Source organism: Rhinolophus hipposideros (assembly GCF_964194185.1).
Source record: "Rhinolophus hipposideros genome assembly, chromosome: 16".
Taxonomy (NCBI): domain Eukaryota; kingdom Metazoa; phylum Chordata; class Mammalia; order Chiroptera; family Rhinolophidae; genus Rhinolophus; species Rhinolophus hipposideros.
Window position 1 is genome coordinate 58,770,793 of NC_138062.1, and position 19,009 is coordinate 58,789,801.

Below are 19,009 nucleotides of genomic sequence, written 5' to 3' on the forward strand. Positions count from 1 at the left end.
GTACTCCTAAAGCACGAGGACCCACATGGGGCTGCCCCTAGCACTACCTGAAGGGCGAGACCCCGACTCTGGAAGCCACAGTCCGGCTGGAGTCCATCACGCGTACAATGTTTGCAGGAGGTGGGAGGTTACAGGGCGTCCGAGTCCCCGCGGGAAGGGGTGGCAGGATGGGTTCTTATCTCCCGGCTCAGGCGCGGACGGGACAGACCGGCGCGCGCCACGGCCGAGGAAGGACCCCGGCGCAGGCCCCGGATATTTGTGTCAGCGCTGCCGCCACCCTCCCAGCCGATGGGTCGGGACACACGCTCCCGCTCGCGGTCGGCTGGTCGTAGGGGCCAAAGGCAGCGGAGTCGGAGCGGGAGCCATGGGCGAAACCGGCGGCACCGGGACGACGAGGGGCGGTGCAGGCGGAGGCGGCGGAGCAGGCGGAGGCGGCGGAGCCGTGAGCGCAGGTGGGGTTGCTGCGTGAGCAGCGTGGGGGAATCAGGCTTCTGCCCTCGGGGAGCTAGGAGACCCCCTGAGTTCGTTGGGGAGGGCTTTCTGGAAAAAGGGGACGTCAGACAGCGAAAGGAAGGCGAGTGGCCTTCCTGGGGGTCGGGAGGACAGCGCGGGGCGCGGCGGGCGACGAGGTGGGCGGGGGCACGGCGGCTGTTTCCGGGGCCTCGGACGGTCCGCTGGCCTGGGCGCGTCCCAGCCGAAAGTAAACGCGAGCTAGGATTTGCCGCAAAGAAAGTAAAGGTTTATTTGACGAGTTGGCGCCACGTCCGGAGACTCAGGTGAGCTACTGCTTTCAAAAACCTGGCTCCCCGATGGCCTCCAGTGGCCAGGTGACATCAACCGTGGTTGCTATGGGACTTGGGGCTGGGGGCTCTACTGATTGGTCAGGGCTGAGACCAGAGCAGTTGATCGTGGCTTCAGGTCCCGGTGTCGTGGTATTATTCGGTCACGTTTTCGAGGAATGCGCCCCTGGGGCCGTTCCGCCTTCACAAGTCGAGCTGAAACATAACTGAGGCCAAGCTCTTACTCCTGTTTTACTAAAACATGATTCTAGCTCGAGGCTTAGTTATTATATCCTGGTCGTGGGTGGTAGACCTGAAGCTTTATTCTTAGGTGAATCTGATGTTCACCAGAACCTAATGTTCCAAGGGCTCAGCGACCCAAAAGGAGCAGGCGGACCGTAGGCGGACGGGTGGGAGGATCCGGCGGGAAGAAGCAGGGCTGCGGTGGCCCTGTGAGGCCGACAGCCAGCGCGGATTGCGGCCGCGTGCGTGCGGAGGGAACGGAGTGCGTGTGCGGCTCCAAGACCAGACTGTGCAGAACCTTCTGTACCGTGGCACAGGGGTTAGCCGTCATTTGGAGGGAAGTAGGGAGTGGTGAGGTTTGACTTACTGTGCAGAACTCCCTGTGGGGCTCGCGTGGAACGGGACGGACGGAGGGGGGTGGCAGGAGTGACACCAGGCGGGAGGAGGATGGTACAGTTGTCACCATCCGTGGCCATAGTGGCTGTAATTAGGCACAGCTGATTGCCCTCGAGGCTGAGAAGGTGGCTTTTCCTTTTGAGTCTTGGAAGGTCGTTGCCACCAAGGAATTCCACGAAGATGTAAGGAGCAGAACAGGAATAACGGAGAGGTGCTTTAAACCAGGGCTTAGCCGACTGCAGCCTGTGACCAAGGCAACAGAGGATGGTGGCCGTCATAAGAAGGAGGGTGTGGGAAAGTGGGTAGATTTGGGTGAAATTTCAGAAGTAGAGGTGGCATTTGCTTACGAAGAACTGCTGATGACAGGTGGCAGGACTCGGGTAATTCCTACTAGGACCTGGGTCTCAGCTTCCCCGTGGCTCACAGTCCTTTTCTTCTGGAGTGGGGCAACTGGCCAGTGTTGGCTTGAGTCTGTTCTAGCACAAGGGAACCAGTGATGGGAACCGACTCCCAGACCTGGGTCCCAGTGCTGGCTGAGTCCCTAACAGGCTGTGATACCCAGGCCAGTCTCGGCCCCACTGTGTCTTCAAGATTTCCGTGGGGGCCTCTCCAGACAACGCATTGTCTCCCATCCCTCCAGCCTGTTCCCCACTCCATCGCCAGAGTGGCTGTAGTCAGGCACCGTGATCGTCCTCAAGGCTGAGGAGGTGGCTTTTCCTTTTCAGTCTCATAAGATCATTGCCACCCAGGAATTCCAGGAAGATATAAGTAGCAGAACAGAAATAATGAAGAGGTGGGTTAACCAGGGGTTTGGCCAACGGTAGTCTGTGACCAAGAAGAATTTTTACATTTTGAAATAGAAAGGAAAATGTGAGAATTACATGAAATTCAAATTTTGGTGTCCAGACTAAAATTTCATTTGAATACAGCCATGCCCATTTGTTTATATACCATCCACACTGTTTTTTTGTTTGTTTGTTTTTTTACATTTCAATCTGTAGCAATTATGCGTTTTTTATTTAATTTTTTTAAATTGGGGAATAGTGTGTTTCTCCAGGGCTCATCAGCTCCAAGTCATTTTCCTTCAGTCTAGTTGTGGAGGGCGAAGCTCACTGGCCCATGCGGGAATTGAACCAGCAACCCTGTTGTTCAGAGCTCGTGCTCTAACCAACTGAGCCATCGGCTGCCCCTGTCCACACTGTTTTTGCACTACAACGGCAGAGCTGCCTTTTTGCAGAAAAAGTTTGCTGACCCTGGATTAAAGCTCCGGTGTTGATATTTTAGCATTGGCTGACATGTAGCAATAAATCTTGTTATTACCATCTTTGTATTTTTCCATCTACTGTTTTCTACTATTTGAATTATTCACAAGAATCAGCCATTCCTAAATATGTAATTAATGTTTATGAAACTTTTTCAATTTTGTAGTCCATGGTTCAAGGACTGCAAAATAATTGGTTTTCATAGTTCAGGATTTTCCCGTAGTTCATTGAGCTTAATAGGTGGACTATTTAACAAACTAAATACACACTTGGATGTCCCTCTCCATGTTCAAAGGCCTCGAAACACTAATGAATCTGTCCTTAGGGGCGCGCCCATTCCCTTCCCTGCTCCCAGTGCCCTTCCTTGGCTCTTTATTGCTGCCAGTTTTGTTCTAGTTCACTCCTGCCCATTCTGTAGGACCAGTTTAAGCACACCTTCTCTTGGAAAGCCCTCACTCGATACCTTGGACAGATCAGATTCTCTGGTCCATACACGTAGAGTTTCTACACCATCCCGCCCCCGTTCCCTCCCTGCCCTCACCCTCTTCCTTTCCCCCTCACTTACTCTGCTCCAGCCACATGGGCCTCCTCTCTGTTCCTTGAATATGCCAAGTAAATTCCTGCCCCAGGGCCTTTGCTCCTGTTTTGCCTTCTGCCTGTATCACCCTCTCCCCAGATCTCCCCATAGCTGCCTCCCTCATTGCTTCCAGAGTAACCTCCACAGGGAGACTCTCTGTGACCTTGTATCCCGATGTTATGTCATTATTCTTTGTGGCTCAAAGCACAGTATCACTCTGTGTTTACTTGTCAGTGTGAGCCCCACGAAGGCAGGGGCCATCAATGTTTTGGTCACTGCTGGGTCCCCAGAACTTAGAACAGCACCTGGCGCACAGCAGGCGCTCACTAAACGTCTGTCAACCACATGACTGACCAGTGGGCAGTAAGCAGACCTTTGTGGTTCTGTCTTCAGGTCGGATTCAGAGGAGGACCAGTGGCAGCGGCGAGGGAGACAGAGCCGGAGCCCCAGACCCCCCCGATGGCGCTCAAAGGACTGGTCCTCTCAGTCTGATTCAGGCAGTGAGCGGCGGCGGCCGCGGGGCCACTGGACCCACAGGCGGTGGACGCGCTCTTGGTCCCCGGGCTCCTCTGTGTCCAGCTCAGCATCACCAGACCTGTCCCAGAGCTCGCGGGAGGCGGCCGAGGCCCTGAGCCAGCAGCAGAGCCTGCAGGAGAGGCTGAGGCTGCGTGAGGAGCGGAAGCAGCAGGAGGAGCTGATGAAGGCCTTCGAGACGCCCGAGGAGAAGCGGGCCCGGCGCCTGGCCAAGAAGGAGGCCAAGGAGAGGAAGAAGCGGGAGAAGATGGGCTGGGGCGAGGAGTACATGGGTTACACCAACACCGACAACCCCTTCGGCGACAACAACCTCCTGGGCACCTTCATCTGGAACAAGGTGAGCCCGTCGGAGCCGCTCGCCACGCCTGGCAGGCGCTTCTGTTGGCGCCGATCGCACATTCTTCCTGCCTTTCTGATTGTTTCTGCTTTGCATACTTTTTACTACTTTTGTTTCAAGAGACGTTTGTAGCACTCGTAACACACATTCCCAGACTACGCCTTGCAGAGTTTATCTTACACACACGCGTGCGCACACACACACCGGTTCTGCCAGCCTTCACTCCGTTAACTGTCCGTTGCAGGGTAACAAATCAGGTGCACTTTGCCCCCCATATCAGCCTGACCTCAGTGTGACTAGAGAGCTGGTTCTTAGTGTCACGCACCCAAGATGGGATTCCACAGTTAGAGACTGCTGTCCACTCATTCTTGAGTCGCAGATTACACCCGATCACTACAGCCATGGCCTTGGGTACATGGTCGAAAACAACAGAATTTCTCTCAGTTCTGAAGGCCAGAAGTCTGAAATCAGGGTGTCAGTAGGGCCATGCGCCGTCTGGAGGGCGTGGGGGAGGGTCCAGCTTCTGGTGGTTGCTGGCAACCCGTGGCTTATAGACCCAGCACTCCAGTCTCTGCCTCTCCTGTCACACGGCCATCTTCCCTGTGTCTTCACATGGCGGCGTCATCTCTGTATCTGGGTCTAAATTTCCCTTTCCCTATAAGGACACCGGTCATTGGATTAGGGCCCAGCCTCATCCAGTGTGAACTCATCCTAACTCATTCCACCTGCAGAGACCCTATTTCCAAATAAGGTCACAGTCACAGGATCTGGGTGTTGGGACATGGACATAACTTTTGGGAGACATAGTTCAACCTGACAGTGCCCGTCGGGGGTGGGCAGGGTGAGAGCAGGTGGGCACCGCCAGAGGCCAGGGTGTCTCCGGCTCGTCACACACACTCCAGGAACGGTTTCTTGCCATTGTCTTGAACACACCGAGCCCATTCCACCTCAGGGCCCGTGCACTTGCCATTCCTCTGCCTTGGAACACCCCACCTTTTCCCCTGGCTGGTTCTTTCTCGTCCTTCAGACCTTGGCTGACATGGTCCCTCTGCTGAGAGGCCCTCCGGCCCCCCCTTTGTTCCTAAGGTCCCCCCCCCGGTATTCTTTATTGGGGCGCTGCCTCTCCCTTCCCGGCACGTTACTGACAAATGTGTATCATGCGCCTGGGGGTGGTAGAGACCACGTGGGTCCTGGGCACGCATCCACGAGGAGCGAGACAAAAATCCCTGTCCCTGTGGGGCCAGCAGTCTTTGGGGGAGGCGGACTGTAAATGAGTAAGTTGGCAAAGTATGAAGAGGAGAGAGCAGCGTGGGGTGGTGGCTGCCTTTTCATAACCTGGTCCAGAAAGGTCGCACTGCGAAGGTGACATGTAAATACACATCCTAATTAGTAACGTGTACTTCCTACCAGACTGAGCGCCACAGGGCAAACTCTGTCCCCAGAGCCTGGCACACAGTAGGCGCTCAATAAGTGTAAATGAACGAGCTTGCTGTAGTTTGGTGTGGTGTGTGCACATGCGTGTTCAGGCATTTCCCCACCGAGCCTTTGTTGGAGCCCTGCCCAGCCTCGGGGAGCTTACCCCACAGGAGGGCTCCATCGCCCCCCCCCCCCCCCCCCGTGATAAGCACATGAGGGGTTGACCCCAGCTCAGCCACTGAGGCCTTTCTAGGCCAGGGAGGGTGCTAGACAGACAGGCCAGCAGTTTGGGCGGCGTCACACATCTTGTCCCCCTGTTCTCGGGGCCACTGGGCTGGCAGGCTGGGCAGTCGTGCTGAACGTTCACACGCGCTGTGCACCAGGCGTTGTTCAAAAGGCTCGGCTCGCTGCAGCCTCATCCGTGTCAGGCCATGAGCTGCTTGCCCAAGGTCACCCTGCTGGGGAGTGGCAGAGCTGCGATTTGAACCGGCTCCCCGTCTGGGTCTGGCCCTGTTGTTCTGTGTAGCCATAGAGACGGGAAGTCATGTGGCTGGGGAAACCAAGGAGTGGCACGGGCAACGAGGGGCGGGTGGCCCCGAGCCCAGCAGCCCTATGTCCCCTAGAGGTGCGTTTTTCCAGGTAAAGGGGGATCCTTGGATGCACCTTGGAGCCGGTGGTGGGGAGGCTGATTGTCTGGAAGTGGGGGGCTCGGTGCCCAGCTTAGGCCACAAATGTGGGGTGATGTCAGAGGGTTTGAGCAGTCCCAAGCCCAGGCGAGGGTACAGGGAAGAACCTCTGACTGAGTTTGTGGTACCCGAAGGTTCTGTGACCCCGGGCAAGCCTACTTCCAGGGTCTCCCTCTCATTCAGTCGCTGTTCCTGCCTCTCCCCACAGGCAGCTGGGGTCTGAGCTGCTGAGGGTAAGGACGCCACACGGTCGGTGCAGCTGGGCTTCTGTGTGAGGAGTCAGCAGGTCCCAAGTGAGACTCCACGAGCCCCACAGGGCGCCCGACTCCCTCCTGTGTGTCTTAGCACATGTCTCCCTCACAGTAGAGGGGGCTCCGAAAGGTTGGACCGTTTGGAATCGGTTCTCTAGGCATTGAGGGGCGTGTCTTCTAGCTGCCGCAGCAAGGTGGGGCCGGGGCGGGTCGCTTTTCTCAGCTTCACTGTCCTCACCTGCAGAGCAGAAGCTGCAGCCCAGGCGTCTCAGCCTGTTCGCCGGTGAATCGAAGCTCCCTGGTGGGGGTGCTGGCAGGGGGCGGGGAGGCAACTCTGCTCAACAGGCATTTGACTGACCCTTCCAGGCCCTGGAGAAGAAGGGGATCAGCCACCTGGAGGAGAAGGAGCTGAAGGAGCGGAACAAAAGGATCCAGGAGGACAATCGGCTGGAGCTGCAGAAGGTCGGGGTGCCCTTGGCCTGCCCACATGGGGTTAGGAGGCCTTCCGCCATTGGGGCGCCTAGGCTGGTTCACTCCGGCTTAAGTCAAATGAGACCTGATTGGCTTACATGAGAAGTCCAGGGTAACATGGCTTCACGCACAGGGGGGTCCATGGCTTGAGGCAGTGTCTCCCATGAGCTGTTCCTGTCCAGCTTGGCTCTGCTGGCCTCGGGGCTTTACTCTTAGATGCTCCCCTCAGGGTGGCTAAAATGGCCCCACTAGCTCCAAGCTGCTTGTCTCCAGTGGAAAGAGGGCCCCTTCTGCCCCAGGGTCTGTCTGAAACCTCAGGCGTCCGTGGACCAATCTGTATCCAGTGCTGGTGGGTTAGAGCCAGGCCCGGGTTACAGTCCTGCCCCTGAATCCAGGGAAGCCCATGGCCTAAGAGCTCGCAGGGCAGACAGGCCCCACGAGACTCCCATTGTCCAGGTGTCCCCCTCATCCTCCCCACGTGCCTTCAGGTGAAGCAGCTGCGGCTGGAGCGAGAGCGGGAGAAGGCTATGCGGGAACAGGAGCTGGAGCTGCTGCAGCGGGAGAAGGAGGCAGAGCACTTCAAGACCTGGGAGGAGCAGGAGGATAATTTCCACCTCCAGCAAGCCAAGCTGCGGTGTGGGGGCGTGGGGGTGCGGAGGGCGCGGGGTCTGCCCGCCGTGCTGCGTCCTCTCCCTCATTCCCAGCTCCGGGGCCCAAACACACGGAGCCCGTGCCTGCCCCAGGGCCTTTGCACTTGTTCACGCTGCTTGGAACCCGTGGCCCGAACTGCTCCCCTTCACCCTTGGGTTTCTGCCTATTGCCTCCTCGGGAGGCCCTCCCCGACCCCCTTTCTGGCACCAGCCCCTGCTTTGTGTGCACACCTGTAGCTGGTGTGTCCTATCTCACCTGTTGGGCTGGGTGCGGAGGAGACACCTGAATCCGCCTGTGCCATGTGGCCGAGGCGCACGCGCTGAGTAGTGTGCTGGACGCTGGGCCACAGGGACTGCGCTAGTCCCTCCACTCGCAGCCCCCAGGGTTATCAGCTCTGTTTACAGACAAGGAAAATGAGGCTCCTGGGGGTGATGAGTTCAAGGCCACACGCGTATCAGCCCAGGCCTGTGGTGCATGCTCTGGTCACCTCCCGCCCCCTCCTTGCCCTCGGCCCACCCACCGAGCCATGACCAGGGGCTTACACCTGCCTGGTCAAGGGGCTCCCTCAGGTTAGACGAACCCTCTAGCATGTGTCCCTGAGGGCACAGCGCCGAGGCTCTGGATCGCCCAGCTTGGGCAGCCCCTCAGTGGGAGGTGGGCCTCTTTGCCCCTCTGGCCCACTCCCACCCGCTTCTCCTGCCCCTTTCCTGTCCTGTGCTTCCTGGCTGACCCATCTTCCTCTTCCACCTGACGCCACCTCTTGCAGGAAGCCTTCCCTTACCACCACCCCCTGCAGGCCAGCTCCTCCCCTGGCTCCCACACTGTCAGCCCTGTGGGCAGGGTCTTCAGGAGGGAGGGCACGCACACCCTCGGTTCTGACACCCCCCCCCCACTTCCTGCAGCTCCAAGATCCGCATCCGGGACGGGCGGGCCAAGCCCATTGACCTGTTGGCCAAGTACATCAGCGCGGAGGACGACGACCTGGCCGTGGAGATGCACGAGCCTTACACCTTCCTCAACGGCCTCACAGTCGCCGACATGGAGGACCTGCTGGAGGACATCCAAGTACGGCCCGGCCCCGCTGCCAGGCCCTGCCACCTACGCCCCGGCCCCCCAGGACGTGCCTTCACCCCTCCCCTCTGTGCCTCCGCCTCCAGGTGTACATGGAACTTGAGCAGGGCAAGAACGTGGACTTCTGGCGGGACATGACCATCATCACAGAGGACGAGATCTCCAAGCTCCGCAAGCTGGAGGCCTCGGGCAAGGGCCCAGGTAATGCAGGGGAGCGCTGATTCCAAGTCAGGTGACCAGGAAGGCGCCAGGGTGTGCTCTTGGGCATGCATATGTGGGTTGGTGGGAGCTGCTGAGGGCCCGATGGTTCCATGGGAAGCCTCAGGCGCTCTGCGGACCTGTTGCCCCATCGGGGCTCTCCGCAGCCTTCTGGAGGCCTCTGTGAGCCACCAGGGGGCAGCAGCGGGCAGCAGGAGCCGCCTCCGTCCTGGGTGTGGGCTTCTTAAATGATCACTCAGCATCACTGGCCTTCCTGGGAGCTGTGCCCACAGAGCCTTCTTGTTTGGGTTTCAGGTTTTCTCCAGAGGCTCAGTCAATTTAAGTGAGAGCAGGACCTGGCTCCACTTGGCTGGGAACCCCATGCAGCCCCGATCTGGTCAACCTGATGTTCTTTTATAACTTGCTTTGCATTTCCTTTCAAAATGATCGCATCTAATAATTGCAAAGGAAATGAGCTCTGAAGCAGGATTTCTGCTCCGCACTGCTGACACGGGCTGGGTCACTGTGGGGCGTCCTGGGCACTGGGGGTGCTGAGCAGTGCCCTGTCCCCACCCATTCAGCGTCAGGAGCACACCCAGTGTGACACCTGCAGATGTCCCCAGACAACCCAGTGTCCTGGGGGCAGAATCACCACTGCTCTAAAAGCTCGTGACCAACCCCGGCAGGCCCTCCCTCTGAAGCCAATGACTAACAATTCCAGTTCCTGTGGGCCTCCTCGGTCCCTGTCACTAAGCTCCATCCTTCATCGCCTGCTTCTGGTGGCCAGAGACGCGTGCCCTCCCCTTCCCCTGGCCTGTATAAATATCATTTGCTGCTCAGATGTGGGTTGGGACGGTTTCCTTTCTCGCAGGAAAAGGACGAATATCCTTTATTTTTATAAATGGAGTTTTGTTTTTCTTGTCCTCTTAGCAGGTCACACCCTGCAGTAACTTCCGGAGAAAGGAAGGGAAACTCTTTGTCATCAGAAATGAATCCAGGAAGTCTCCTTTGGGGTCAGTGGGGCTGGGTATAGAACTGTTTGAAAGGGCATGTAGGTCCCAGATACAGAGTGACAATTATGAGCATAGCTCTGAGTACAAATCCATGCCACCAAACAACTCAGCGACCTTGACTGGCTGGCTGTCTCCTGGAAGCTGGTTGTCCTTTTTGTCACACGGGGATGATAAAACTCCTCCAGGAGGACTGCATGAAGAGAAGAGTAAATAGTGTCAGATACTCGAAACAGCATCTGCTCGTGACATTGACTGTCCACTACCCCCCCAGCCTTCCAGCTGAGGTGCTCAGATACTTCGAGAAGCCAATCAGGCCTCCTTTCCTTGTCCCCGGGCCCTTTCTCTGCCACCCCCCCACTGAGGTACGTTGGCCCCTGCCACCCTCCTGGGCTCCCTGACTCCAGTAAGGGAGCGCCACTTTCTGGGACCTTGCATGTCCCTTTTATGGTTTGTGCCCTCATCTTGGTGGAGCCTGTCCTGCCATAAATTCCGGAGAAAGGCAGGAAGCTTCTTTACCTCTGGCTGGTGGCAGCGAGGCTGGCTATGCTCTCTGGACTGCATGTTTTCCTTCAGAGGCAGAATAAGAATACCCTTCGCCACATGTCTGCCTGCTTCCGAAGCCCCACAGGCTTCTCAAGTGGCCCCTTCTGTGACGTGTCCCTTCTCTCTCTGCTACTTCAGTCACCCCTCTGTCTGTTTTTCCTTCTCACGTGTTACAGCTGGCATCCCGGGTGGCTCTAGGTGCTTTCAAAGATGAGCTTTAGTTTTGGCGTGATTTCTAAGAGAAGAAGAGAGCTGAGAGGTCTTGACTCCACCATTCCTGGGCACCCACAGAGCTGTCTTTAAATTCAGTTGGGCTCTTTTCTCTCCCCACCTCCCCATAACTGGAAATTCTAAGCACATAGCAGGTGCAATAGAAAGTGGGTCCCCAGTGGCCCCCCATTACCATTTTCTGCTGGTCCTCCCAGAGAGGTCTCTGAGGAGGTGCCTCCCCTCCCCCCAGGTGCTGCTTTCTGCCCCAGTGTTCCAGTCAACTTGACAGCCCTCGTCCCCCTCGTGGGTGTAGCAGGCCCTGCCGGACATGCAGATGGTGTCCAGGCCTGGGACCTGGCTTCCTTTAAACATGACTTAGCAGCGCTTGGCTTTTGTGGGAGTAGCGCCAGCGGGGCTTCTGTTTGGGTTGTAAGTTTTCACCGGAGGCTTTTTCCGTTTGAGTGAGAGCACAGGCCTGGTGTCACTGAATTTGGTCCTGCAATGTTTCTGCGCCTGTCACAGGGCTGTTGGCCCGTGGGGTGGCCACTGCGTCCAGCGCCGCCTGGGGCTGCTTGGGTGCCCAGCAAAGTGTCTGAGGCTCTAGATGCTGATTCCAGGGTCCCAGGTTGGTTGTCTACAGGGACTCAGGTCCTTGAGCCTGTCTGGTCTGCTGTGACCGTGTGTCCGGTGGCAGGGGTTCCTGAAGCCTGTTTTCTAGCAGGGAGCACGGGCTGGTCGCCCACCCCCTCATTCACCCAGCAGCTACCTTGGGAGCTCACCGTGGGCCCAGCCCAGGGCTGGGGAAACAGCAGCCAGAAGCCCTGGGAAGTCCCTGCCCTCAGGAAGCCACATAGCAGGTGTGCAGGCCAGGGATTAGAGAAGGCTTCCTGATAGAAGGGACGTTGTCGCTGAGCGCTGAGGAGGGTTGTTGCTGACGGAAAGTAGCACATGTGCAAAGGACGGGGCAGGGCTTGGCATCTTTGATGAGCAGCAAGACTGGCGTACCAAAGCACGTACGTAGGGTCAGGCACCAGCCTTGAACTCGGGGGCCTCTCAGATCAAGGGGAAAGGGCACGTACCTGGGTCCCCAACCTGTGATGGGTGCTGGGACAGCCTGCCCTGAAGGACAGTGGGGCCTGTTTACCTCAGGGCAGTATCAGGACTTCCCGCAGCACTTGGCGAACGAGCACCTCTCCTTCCTGTGGTGGAGCAGGCAGGCCACGCACAGGCCAGTGTTCACATGCGTGGTCTCGTTGGGCTTCACAGAGGGGAAAACAGGCCCGGAGAGAGGAAGCCACCTGCCCAAGGTTACCCAGCTGGGATGTGTCCCAGACAGTCTGGCTGCCGGGCCAACCTTCTGGCTCCTCCGTATGGTGCAGGAAAGGCAGCGTGGGCGAGGTCGGTGGTCCTCGCCCTGTCCTGAGCACCCCCGCCCCACTGCAGGTGAGAGGCGAGAGGGCGTCAATGCCTCCGTCAGCTCCGATGTGCAGTCAGTCTTCAAGGGGAAGACGTACAGCCAGCTGCGGGTCATCTTCCAGGGTATCGAGGGCAAGATCCGAGCCGGGGGCCCCAATCTGGACATGGGCTATTGGGAGAGCCTGCTGCAGCAGCTGCGCGCCCACATGGCGCGCGCCAGGTGAGCAGGCAGTGGGCCGCAGGCCCCTCACTTAGGTGCTGCCCAAGGTGGGTCTCAGCCCTCTCAGGATCTCGCCTGCGGGACGGAAGCCACCTCCACCAGGCCCCTAAGTAACTAACCTTGGGGGCCAAGGCCCCCGCAGTGCTCTCCTGCCCCCCCCCCCCCGTAGTCAGGCAGGGCCTCCTGCAGCAACCTGCCTTCCAGCATTACTGAGCACTGGCCTTTGCTTCCCACGGGGTCAGCAGGCATCACGGGAAGCCCCCAGGCTGCCTGTCCCCACCTTCCTCCAGCCCTGCACCCTGTGTACAAATTCTCAGCATGCTTGGCACCGCTGTGTAAACACAGCCTGTCTGCCGCTGTGTGCTCGCCTCTAAATTTACCCTCCTCCCTGCCTGCTCCACGACCAGTTCCACCCCTCCTGGCCACGGGACAGTTCTCCAGGGTCCATGGCCCCAAGTTCTCCATTTACTCCAAGGTCAATGCAAAGCTTTGATCTTCCACTGGCCACACTGAGCGTCCCAGACTGTGTCGTACCCACTTAGTGCCCTGTCAACATCTGTTCTTGCAGCAAAAAGGGGGTGGGGTCATGAGAAAGCCTGAGGGGGAGCAGGGCCCCTTCCCCCCAAGTCGGGGTGACCACGCAGCCCATGTTCCAGGCTCCGCGAGCGGCACCAGGACGTGCTGCGGCAGAAGCTCTACAAGCTGAAGCAGGAGCAGGGCGTGGAAAGCGAGCCTCTGTTCCCCATTCTCAAGCAGGAGCCCCAGTCCCCTGGTCACAGGTAGGCCCGGCCCGGAAGTACCCTGTCCCCATCGGGGGCCCACCCATTGCCCCCCCCTCACCCCCCATGCACCCCCCACCCACCCAGCCTCTCTCCTCGCAGCCTGGAGCCTGAAAACCCGGCCTCGACGCCCCCTGGGCCCTCCTCAGAGGGCGGCTCCGCAGAGCCGGAGGCCGAGGGGGCTGCGCCGGTGGAGGGGGAGCCGGAGGGGGAGGCGGTGCTCATGGAGGAGGACCTGATCCAGCAGAGCCTGGACGACTACGACGCCGGCAAGTACAGCCCCCGGCTGCTCACGGCCCACGAGCTGCCGCTGGACGCGCACGTGCTGGAGCCTGACGAGGACCTGCAGCGCCTGCAGCTGTCTCGGCAGCAGCTCCAGGTGACAGGTGCGTGCTGCGGAGGCCAGCAGGGCGGGGAGGAGGAGCAGGGCCAGGCGGCGGGTCCTCGATGGTAGCCCTGCTCTGTCCCCCTTCCTCCCCGGCTGAGCATCCACTCATCACTCGCTCATTCATTCATCCATCCATCCATTCATTCATTCGGGCACAGTGACCGGCTGGGCCCAAGGACAGAGGAATGGTGTTCTTTACTTCCTGTGTCCAGCTCTGCTTCGAGCTCCTTATGCTAGTCACTGGGGAGCATCTTGGCCTCCCTGGGCCACCATCGCCCTGCATACAGAAGAGAAACAGCCTGAACAAGGCCCCTACCTGGGGGGCCCCCTGTGGATCTAATCCCTAGGCTCTCTGGCCACTCGGCAGTGGACACATGGTGTTTGGTGTCTGCCTGGGGACATAGATGGGGGTACAGGGCGGCGGGGCACATTGAGGGCTGGGGCCTGCCCGTCCTTGTGCCTTCACCCTGGGTCTCAGGTCTTCTGTGAGAGGCCTGGTAGGATGGGGCGGCCAGGCTGCCCTCCACACCACACTGGGAGCGAGGTGGCCGGTGGTGGGCGGGAAACCAAGGCTCAGTGGTTCCTCAGTCCTGGGTAACGACTGTGCCACTAACAGGTGACGCGAGTGAGAGCGCAGAGGACATCTTCTTCCGGCGGGCCAAGGAGGGCATGGGTCAGGACGAGGCGCAGTTCAGCGTGGAGATGCCGCTGACTGGCAAGGCCTACCTGTGGGCCGACAAGTACCGGCCACGCAAGCCACGCTTCTTCAACCGCGTGCACACGGGCTTCGAGTGGAACAAGTACAACCAGACGCACTACGACTTCGACAACCCGCCACCCAAGATCGTGCAGGGCTACAAGTTCAACATCTTCTACCCTGACCTCATTGACAAGCGCTCCACGCCCGAGTACTTCCTGGAGGCCTGTCCCGACAACAAGGACTTCGCCACCCTGCGCTTCCACGCCGGGCCGCCCTACGAGGACATCGCCTTCAAGATCGTCAACCGTGAGTGGGAGTACTCGCACCGCCACGGCTTCCGCTGCCAGTTTGCCAACGGCATATTCCAGCTCTGGTTCCACTTCAAGCGCTACCGCTACCGGCGGTGACGGCCTCACGTTTCTCCAGGACACTGGATGGCGGTGGCGAAGCTGGCAGCCACCCCCAGCCGGGTCACAGCCCACCTCAGGCTGGTCCTTCCCCTTGCCTCCCTCACTTTGCCTGCGTGAGCAGCAGGTCACAGGAACTGCCTTGGAAAATGGTGGGGATGAGCAGGCCAGGCCGGCCGAGGCTTCTGACACGCAGGAGGGGCCCCTGGTGGGTTCTCAGAGCCCAGGGAACGCAGCTAGTATCGACCAACCTCTCTGTCCACATGGGCAGACGGGCCCAAGCCCGGCAGTGCGTGCCCTGAGCTGGGGGCTGCGCGGAGCCAGGACCTGGGGTGCCAGGCTTCTGAGGGGCAGGAAACCCAAGTCCAGAGCGTTGATGGGCCCTCGGACACAGCCAGCGGCCGCAGGGCCCACGCTCCGGGCCCTTTCCCAGCTGCCTCCCTCCCTCGGAGCCCGCAGCAGTGGACCCCGGAGCCTTGCTGTGCGTGTTCCAGGAGAGGCCATCTGAGGGACAACCACGTTCTGCAGTCCCCCCACCTCGCCCCCGATGCTGGCAGTGGGGTCAGTTTCCCCCCAGGTGGGCGTAAAGGACGCGCTATTGTCCACTGTCAGGTCCAGGATCCACGGGTCACTGAGACGTCCTTCCTCAGCCACTGATCACAGGCGCTCCCAGGAGCCCAGCCTCTGTGGGTGCAGCTGCAGTGCCCCCGTCTGGCCTGGGTGTTCCTCTTACCTTGGGACAGGAGTGACACAGGCCACGTCCCCGCCACCGCAAAGCTGCCCGCCCTCCTTGTTCCTGTGTGTCAGACAGGAACAATCACCCACGGTCACTGTCAACTGTGCACCAGGCGTACTGACCCCAGAAACATTTCTTTTAGCGATTTATTACAGGGACATTTGCAGCCTGAAGTGGGAAGAACCTACACCAGGCCTTGAAGTGCCACCACCCAGCTCCTCGGACAGTCCTATCCCACACCAACTTCACGTGGAAATATTTCAGGTGGTTTCTCTAAAAAGACTTTTTTAGGTAGGGGGGAAATCCTGCTTATTTTCATTTAATTTGTCTGCTCATGAGAGTGCATGCTTTTTTAATAAACACTTTATTTTAGAATAATTTTAGATTTTCAGAAACGCTAGAAAGATCGCCCAGAGAGTCTGCACCCACCCCACCCCCAGCCGCCCCCATTGTTACTGTCGCACGCACGTAAGCATAGCACATTTGTCACAATGAAGGCATGAAACCCCACTAAGACAGCCTTTTAAAAACAACCAGACACCTAAAAATAGTCAACAATTGTTCCTTAGGAAGTGTCTTGTAGTTGGCAGGCGTCTTCCGTCTCTGCCTGCGGCCCACGGCCTCCCCTCCCACAAGGAGGGTGCCATCACCGACATTCCACTCGACCATGGATGCCGGGAGGTGAGGAGCTGCTCACCTCGGCCGGAGGATGACAGGGAAGTGTGTCTGGCCGAGGGGCACCCTCTCACATTGCAGACCCTGGCTCGCCCAGCCAGCCTCCAGGACGAAGAATACCCCATATGGCAGCACACCCACAATTGCCGCCCCCATGGCCCCCCCTCGGAACCCTTGGCAGACATCACTAATCAATCACCAATTGCCAGAGCAACATTAGAATCCTCTGGGCATCCTGCAGGCAGCTGGCAGCGCCACCTGGTGCAGGGCAGGCCTCTGGGAGCAGGTTGAGTCTGGGGCAGACCCAGGAGGCACTTCTGTGCCCAGCACAGGGCTTGGACGGGAGCTGGGTAAGGCCCATTCTCTCCTCAGCATGGGCTGTCCCCACCCCACCTCATAGCAACCCTACAAGACAGGATTTGTATCCATTTGGGGAAACGGGGGCCCACATTTTCAAACCTAGAAAGTGGCAGTCAGAGTTCAAACCTGGTTTCTCCAACTTGGAGGACCCCACCCCCCAGGCCACCGCCCACGTCCCAGCCTGTTTCCCCAGAGGACTCCTCCCAGCCCCAGGGAGGTAGCTGAACTGGGCACGGGTTACAAGGTGATCATGCCCCCACAACGTGTCGGTTGTATTTAGCCAGGAGCCCCTAGTCTGGAGGAGGGAGAGCTAGGCTCAGACACCAGCAGCCCAAGAAATCAGGCTGGGGCGGGGAGAAGGCCCTGCGTCTGGAGGACCCAGAAGGGACACTGAAGGCTTCCCCCAGCAGGGCTGCTGGGCAGAAAAGGAGGTAGGTCCTACCTTGCAGGGGAAAAGGCAGATGGTGCACCCAGTGCAGGCGTGAGCGAGCCGTGCAGGGCCATGAGCTGGGTGTCAAGGACAGCCCTCAGGCACACGGGAGGTACTGCACCCACCCAGCTGCCCCATCACCCCCACGCTGGCCCAAGGTCCACCCGGTGTCCCTTAAACTGCCCCCAACCCCCACCCAGCCTCTTCCTGCCGGTAGCTGTGTCCAAAGCTAAGAATAGATGCTCCCTGCCTGGCCCCCACCGGAAACCACAGCCATGGGAGGCATGTCCTGAGCCTGTCCCTCTGTTCCCACCATGTGGCCCCCCCCAGGCCATCTCAGAGTCTCCCAAGCCTCTTGTATACCCATGGAACTGAATGGGGGCCAACAGATGCGAGAAGTAGGAGGAAGCCCAGAGCTCAAGTTCAAATCCCATCCACGTGTGGCCTTGGCCATATCATTTCCTCCTCCTGGGCCTCAGTTTCCCCTGCCTTGCAGAGCTGTGGTGACACCCAGACTAAATTTGAGTCAAGTGAGCTTCTCTGACCCCTGCCCTGGCTGTTTGCCAGAAGGAGCATTGTCCTTCTTACCTCATGACAGAGGAAGTAAGAACAGAACAATCTCCCTCCATCTCTCCCCCTGCCATCTGGAGCCCCACATCCTCTTCCCACCACATCTGCAGGTCCCCAAAGTCTTTTTTTTTTTTTTTATTTTGTTGGGGAAGGGGAAAAGGACTTTATTGGGGAACAGTGTGTACTTCCAGGACTTTCTCCAAGTCAAGTTGTCCTTTCAGTTGTGGAGGGCGCAGCTCAGCTCCAGGTCAGGTTGCTGTTGCTAATTGCAGGGGGCACAGCCCACCATCCCTTGCGGAAGTCAAACTGGCAACCTTGTGGTTGAGAGGACCCACTCCAACCAACTGAGCCATCTGGGAGCTCAGCGGCAGCTCAGCTCAAGGTGCCGTGTTCAATCTTAGTGGCAGGGGGCAGAGCCCACCATCCTTTGTGGGAGTCGAGGAATCGAACCGGTAGCCTTGTGGTTGAGAGCCCACTGGCCCATGTGGGAATTGAACCGGCATCAGCGTTAGAAGCACGGAGCTCCAACTGCCACTGGGCTGGCCACTCCCCAAAGTCTTATGCTCTCTCTTGCCTCCAAAGTTTTGAACATATGATTTCTGCCATGTCTCTTTGACCTGGGGAACTCCTACTCATCCCACAAAGCCCCAGTTCTCATGCGTTCTCCCCCCAGGATGCCTTCCCAACTCCCCTTCTGGGTCCCCCTATGCCCTGTCACTTCCTCTGTCCCAGCTCTGACTGCAGGGGGCTGGGACTATCTGTGTCCAGCTCTGTCTTTCTGCAGCCTGGGGGGTCCTTGAAAGCAGGTCTGGTCTCCAGTACTACCTGGGCTCACAATTGTCCCACCACATGGGCCATACACAGAGTTGCCCTTGAGGAGGAGTTAGAGGGGAGCAAGACTGCATGGGAGATGAAGGCTTTACAGAGGAGGGGTCCTTGGAGCCAGAGCTCTGCCAGATGCTCGGGAGTTAGGAAGACTCCTTGCCAAGAAAAGTTAGGGTTAAATGGCTCAGGACTCAGATAATAGGATGAAACAGGGAGGGGCCATCTGGAAGGTTGGTGGGTGTGAGCAAAGGCCTGGAGGCCCAAAGGATGGTGGGTGGGGAAGCCAGAGAAGGGGCTTCCGCACCAGCCTAGGGTAGTCCAGGGCTGGAGTCCATCTTCATTCAGAGCCTGCCCTCGTGTGCCCCTCCCAGGCCCCAAGGACTGGGCAGGGTGGAGTCAAGGCCAAGCCAGCTAAGCTAGTCCTGGCCCACTCTAGGCCTTAATTGTGGGCCAAGAAGGCCCAAATTCACCCCTCCATGCCCAGGCCTGTGGACCCTCTCTCTACCTGAGGTCCAAGGACTGTGGGCAGGAACGGCTTTCAAGTTTCTCTTTCCTGCAGAACCCTCCGTCCTCTGTGCCTTTGCTCTAGCCTGGTCACCCTGGAGTTCACTGCTTTGGGCTGATGAGACCCTGGCAAAGAGCCCCGGCTATGTCTGGGGGCTTTCAAGGAAGCGGACCCTGCCTGGGGAGCGCATTTCAGAGCCCTGTTCCTGCTCCCTGCCTCATCTGATCATTCTTGCAGTGACAGGCTCCAGGCCTTCTTCCTCACCCTACACTGGGGGGCAGGGGGGGAGGGGCAGGGGGCGGGGTGAGGGGCGGGGGGGGGGAGGGGGACCAACCTCCCCACCCTCACTACAGGCAGCTC

General features: G+C 58.7%; 1 protein-coding gene across 1 annotated transcript; it reads left to right on the plus strand.

Moving 5' to 3' along the window:
- Positions 1-253: 253 nt before the first annotated feature.
- On the plus strand, positions 254-15,657 carry CACTIN (cactin, spliceosome C complex subunit). The gene is made up of 10 exons (XM_081077833.1): positions 254-452; positions 3,651-4,128; positions 6,848-6,943; positions 7,441-7,586; positions 8,506-8,668; positions 8,761-8,875; positions 12,082-12,274; positions 12,931-13,053; positions 13,156-13,439; positions 14,058-15,657. The coding sequence occupies exons 1-10, from the start codon at positions 289-291 to the stop codon at positions 14,546-14,548; spliced, it is 2,253 nt and encodes a 750-aa protein (XP_080933959.1). The 5' UTR covers positions 254-288; the 3' UTR covers positions 14,549-15,657.
- Positions 15,658-19,009: the final 3,352 nt, after the last annotated feature.

Coding starts and splice junctions, on each gene's coding strand:
- CACTIN (XM_081077833.1), top strand. CDS start 289: ATGGGTCGGGACACACGCTCCCGCTCGCGGTCGGCTGGTCGTAGGGGC. Junction 453..3,650: donor CGGCGGAGCCGTGAGCGCAG/GTGGGGTTGCTG, acceptor TTCTGTCTTCAG/GTCGGATTCAGAGGAGGACC. Junction 13,054..13,155: donor CCCCAGTCCCCTGGTCACAG/GTAGGCCCGGCC, acceptor CTCTCCTCGCAG/CCTGGAGCCTGAAAACCCGG.